Source organism: Morone saxatilis, unplaced genomic scaffold (assembly GCF_004916995.1).
Source record: "Morone saxatilis isolate NCDOM2014 unplaced genomic scaffold, NCSU_SB_2.0 Contig18, whole genome shotgun sequence".
Classification (NCBI taxonomy): domain Eukaryota; kingdom Metazoa; phylum Chordata; class Actinopteri; family Moronidae; genus Morone; species Morone saxatilis.
Window position 1 is genome coordinate 459,929 of NW_023339740.1, and position 5,039 is coordinate 464,967.

The 5,039-nt window shown below is 42.0% G+C and overlaps 1 protein-coding gene across 1 annotated transcript in view; it reads right to left on the bottom strand.

Annotated features, from left to right (window-relative positions):
- Positions 1–5,039, bottom strand: part of usp48 (ubiquitin specific peptidase 48) — an 18,310-nt gene that overhangs the window by 1,028 nt on the left and 12,243 nt on the right. The window contains exons 18-27 of the mRNA XM_035661916.1: positions 4,747–4,869; positions 4,499–4,560; positions 3,707–3,817; positions 3,247–3,377; positions 2,745–2,851; positions 2,534–2,641; positions 1,704–1,886; positions 869–994; positions 718–766; positions 589–615 (exon numbers count right to left, since the gene is read on the bottom strand). Coding sequence (XP_035517809.1) covers positions 589–615; positions 718–766; positions 869–994; positions 1,704–1,886; positions 2,534–2,641; positions 2,745–2,851; positions 3,247–3,377; positions 3,707–3,817; positions 4,499–4,560; positions 4,747–4,869 — 1,027 coding nt within the window. The remainder of the gene's footprint in view (positions 1–588; positions 616–717; positions 767–868; positions 995–1,703; positions 1,887–2,533; positions 2,642–2,744; positions 2,852–3,246; positions 3,378–3,706; positions 3,818–4,498; positions 4,561–4,746; positions 4,870–5,039) is intronic.

A 5,039-nucleotide genomic window follows, 5' to 3' on the forward strand; every position in this document is an offset into this window, starting at 1 on the left:
TCTAAGGTAACAAAACCACAATGATTATTACTTGCAGGTGATTATACACTAATGAAAACATACCTATGAATAGCCCTTTCTGACAATAGATCCTCCTAAATTAAATGGGTTTTTTTTACCTTAAAATGAGCCGTTTTTATCTACAGACACCACGGGTCGACTTCCACAGAGCTGCATGTTTCTACAGCACCCCAGAACGGACAAACCAAACTCTCTGTGTTTTTCAATTCTGCTTAAAGCCACTAAATCCTACACGCACTGGACCTTTAAATATAAATATAAATATAAACAAATAACACAGTTTGGTAAGTACTCAAAAAGTCTTAAGTGTCAATACCAAGCCTAAAGGGTTGAATCCTTAGCAAGAATAAATGAATGTGTGAGTTGCATAGCCTGGTTCCAGAAACCTCTGATCACATCTCATGTTTTTTTTTTAGAAATCCAAACACAATAATGAGTTGAATTCAGTATGAATTTCAGGGTAGTTCCTCTCAGCTTTAATGCATCAGTGTAGATAATAGAGATGTTATCTTCCTACTGGATGATGGAAAACAAATGGAAAAACAAGTGAAGAAAAAGCATGCTCACCTTTAAATCCCTCTTCAGGCATTCTCACTGTGAAGGAAGTAGATGAGAAAACAATATGATCATAATATAGCTTTTTTTAAATCATGGTAGTGTAGCAGCTATAGTGGAGGTGAAGATAATTCCACTTACCCTGATAGACATCATCCATTGCAGCATAGTCTGCTATTGGCTCGTCTGCCTGTAAGGAAACAATGGAATTTGGATTAAAATGATAATGTCTGGAATCAAGATGAAAGCAGCAGTGGGTAAGGTGTCTGTGCAGAAAGGAAGTAGGAAGTACCTTAAGACAGATGATGCTTTCGGGGATGACACCCAGACTGCCCAGCGTGGCCGAGTCGTCTGTCAGACTTTTTCCATCAATGGAGAGGTTCTGGTCAAACGGAGCCACGGAGAAGGCGTGCATAATCTACAGGGTCAGAGGAAAGTTAGTTGAGTGAATACAGACTACTCTTTACCTATAGAGTAATCACTATCTATCCACAATCTCCATTACTATTATTACTATAATCTCTATAGTTCTGGTTAACAGCGTCCAACTACATCTGTAGAATTACTGACTGTGACATGTGTAGCAAACATGGAAGTGCCAAAACTTGCAGTTCCTCTACTGGCCACTTGAGGCTGGCTCCAGCAGTGAGTCAATCTCCATAGGGCCCCATATTAAAATGTCTACAATGTTTACAGCCTGGTACAAAAACTCTTTGGTCTCTATAGCTAATATCCCCGTTCATGACAACTGCACAGGGGGTGCATAATAATACAACCCAAGTTATGCATGATTAATGGTGTGGCTGTTCTGAGTGACAGGTGGATGCTGCACAGCCGGCTGCTTTCAGTAACCATTTAGCTCCATCTCTTTGTCCATTTTTAGATCAGCCGAGAGTTGGTGGAGTCAGGACTGCCAAGATGGGGAAGGCCAGAGCCGACCACACTGAGCTACAGAAACCTATGGGTGACGTCACAAAGACTACATCCATTTTTAGTTCTATGGTTTATGGTAACCAGTTCATGTGAACAAACTTCACTCTGTCCATCCTCAAGACACCATAAACAATTTCCTTATCACATTCATTTGAAATGCTTCAGGCGTGTATCCAGTCATTTGGAGCACTCACCTGTATTTTCAGCTCTTTCAGTGTCTGATTAGCTGAAACGATTAGTGCTTTCTCTCCTCTGAGTTTCCTGTGTCGGGTACTTCTCCTGATTCCTCCTAGTTTGGTCACGTTGGTCACAGGAACAGCTGCTGCAGAGGTTGTGCTGCTGTCACTCAGCTTTAGGCGTTTTGCACCATCTTCTGACTGAAAGGAAGCAATGTGATTATTAGCTATTAGGGCTGGCAACAGATGATACCTCTATGCTTCATCTTTGCTAAAACCAAATAGTAGCTCAACTGTCCAGACAGATTGTTTCAATAAAACTAAAAATGTGTACTGCAATCATTGTGGTTGAGTGCTGCTAGTGTATTTTTGCTGCTCTAACTCAACCCAGTTAAATGTGTTACATTCTTGACATTAAGTTATCCTTTATTGATCCGCAGAGGGACATTTTTGAGTACTGGGGAAAACAGGAGCAAGCCCAAGACCTTGTTGTCTTGTGCTAACCATTGAGCCACCTTGCAGCCCCTAAATTGCACCGGATAATTAACCTCTATATATTTACACTTACACTAGCTCTGCTCAAGCACTCATAGCGCTCTCCCACAGTTGTTTACATACTATTCATTTCTGCTGAGTTGGGTTGAACTTTCTGAGTTGTGAGACTGCTGTCTGTCAGGGAGTGCATTCAGTGCAGAGGTTCGTGCCCGTGCGAGACAAGACACCCCCTCCCTCAACTCAATTATACAATCAAATTTAGTAAAGTGGTTGTCAGCCCTAGTGAGTGATATACTGTATGTGTGGTGGAATCCTTCCATTTACAGCTATAGTGTGGTTGGTAATGGACACACCTGGCTGAAGTCTGGGTCTCTCTCTCCATCCACCTTTGGCTGTTCTTCCTTCTCCTCCTCCGCCTCAGAGCTGCTGGCATTCAGTTCTGGAGCTGCCTCCTTTATCATCTACGTAGGGGACAACGTGAAAACGCAAATGTATGGATCTCATTATTTAGACATTATATGGAAGAATACAGTTGGACGACCTATAAAGTCCTTTTTTCTGTACCCTCTTGTCTTCGATGACTTTGCGGATGTAGATGGTTGCTTGGGTATACTCTCTGAGGTCCCTCTGCTGCTGGAAAAGGAAGCTCTCTCTGCACTCCCAACACAGATCTGCACACACACACACACACACACACATCAAATGAATCAAAGACATTGAGAAGCCAAAGTGTCAACGCAACAGTCTACCTAAAAGTATCAAACTGTGTGTTACAAATGTCTTTATAAAGCTGCTCATATAAATGTATCAGACAGCTCCTCCTGCATAATCCACTTCATCCAAGTTTGGACATTTGGATACTTTCTGTCACCATGAAACAGACTCACTATTGGATTCCTTTGTAACAACTGTGAGTCCAAGCCGACTACTGCTTTTCATAAAGGAGCAAAATACAAACTTTCTGAAGCCACTTTTTTAGCCTACAGGAAGTTAAGTGTGAGTGAAAAAAAGTGCATAACAAAATTGCGCCGTGAACATGTGCGGTGACCCATTTTCCCAAACTTACCAGGCTGAGTTGTGTACTGAGTGGTGGAACCGCTGGATGTGGTCTCTTTGAAGCAGTGGATGGAGATTGGTTGGTCTACGATGAAGAGTCTGCTGATCACTTCCCATTCGCTGGGCCAGAGCAGAGCTATACTGTGCAGGACAAACAGCACAACATGAGACCATGACCAAAGCAGTATCCAATCAGCAATACATCACTTCATGGTTCTTCATATACTGACTTTATTCATACTGCACACTGCAACTTGCCTAGGTAAATTAATAGCTGCATGTATTTGTTGATTCCGATTTGACCGGTTACTACACACTAATACTAATAAACGCAAACCCACACACTGGGTTTAGGGTCAAGTATCAGTGGGGGATATAATAGACTGAAATGTCACTGCAACTGAAATGTTGTGGAGAATTTTTTTGTGGGTGAAAAACAACTTTTGGTCAGTTAAATAAGCAGAACTCACTGTTGCGCATCTCCGCTGATCAGGGAGTCGTAGGTGAACATGAAGCCTCCGTGGGGACAGAGCAACAGCGTGTTGCCCACATTAGACACTGGAGAGGATTTTGTGGGCCTCCTACACAATGAAACATTACAATTTGAAATGGTGATATGCAATTTTACTGCCAGCCAGTCATATTTAACATCATTACGCTTTGATTCCACCAGGCGCAGCTCTGTGACGTCATGTCTCTGATGCTTTTTTTGTCCGTCCTGTACATGTCTTGCCAGATTTGCTCTGATTTGGCCATTACTCCTTGATTTATGTGCTTTCAACATGGGTAATTAGGCTATGTGGTTAAACTCTTTCCTTTTTGGTTGTTTTACCTATCTGAGGTCTACACAGGGTGTTCTATTTCTACCGGATTCTCTATGACATCTTTCTGTCTACACATTCTGCTCTGTGCTGCTTGACATATCCCCCACAGAACATAGGGGAGAGCCACTTATGAAACATGCTACAGCGCTTCTGGTTGAATCACGAGCATTTTCTAGAACAGCAGCGATCAGCTCTGATGGCCATGGTGGAATCAAGCAGTCAGCAACTGGCCGACTTGGTAATTAAAGGGTTGACCTTAATGCACACTCAAATTACTAATGCCACACATCTGATATTCATGCCAAAGTAAACTGTTTCCTTATTCCTTTTATAGAAGGCGGACCTTGTTCTTGAGCGCATACCGTCCAATTTTATTTTAACAATGTGACAACAAACAATAACGTCATTTTGTTCATTTCACTGTTGAAACAAACATACCTGATGAATTTTCTCCACTCATCCACAAAAAAAAGAGGGACTATGTAAAGTACATCTGTGCCCTGGAGAGACAAACAAGAGAGGAGAGATAATTTATGTTTCACTGTATATACTGTGTATGTCCTAGTCTTTGTAATTCTCTGGTTACTGAACCTCATTTTTTCTACTCTTTATGGACCTTCCAATGTACTGTACATTATTTTCAGTGTCAGTTTTCCCACATGCATCACTCTCATTTCTGTGTCTACCTGAGGCCACTTGGCAAGTGTTGGCCGGTTCTTCTCATTAAAGAGGTTGAGCAGTTGATTCTTCTGGTCCAGGGCCATCATCTTACTCACTGCCTCGTTGTCCTTTTCTTCCTGCTCTAATGTCTGGTCACACAAGAAGGAAAAGTTGTAATTCCACCACTGACCCAATGGTTTACTTTCCTATGACCCATTACTCTGTGTGCCTGCTGTCTGACTGTAACATTCATCAATTTGGAGTGATTTATTGTTGCACGTTAAAGGGTTAGTGTAACAGAGCTCACACACACACACAC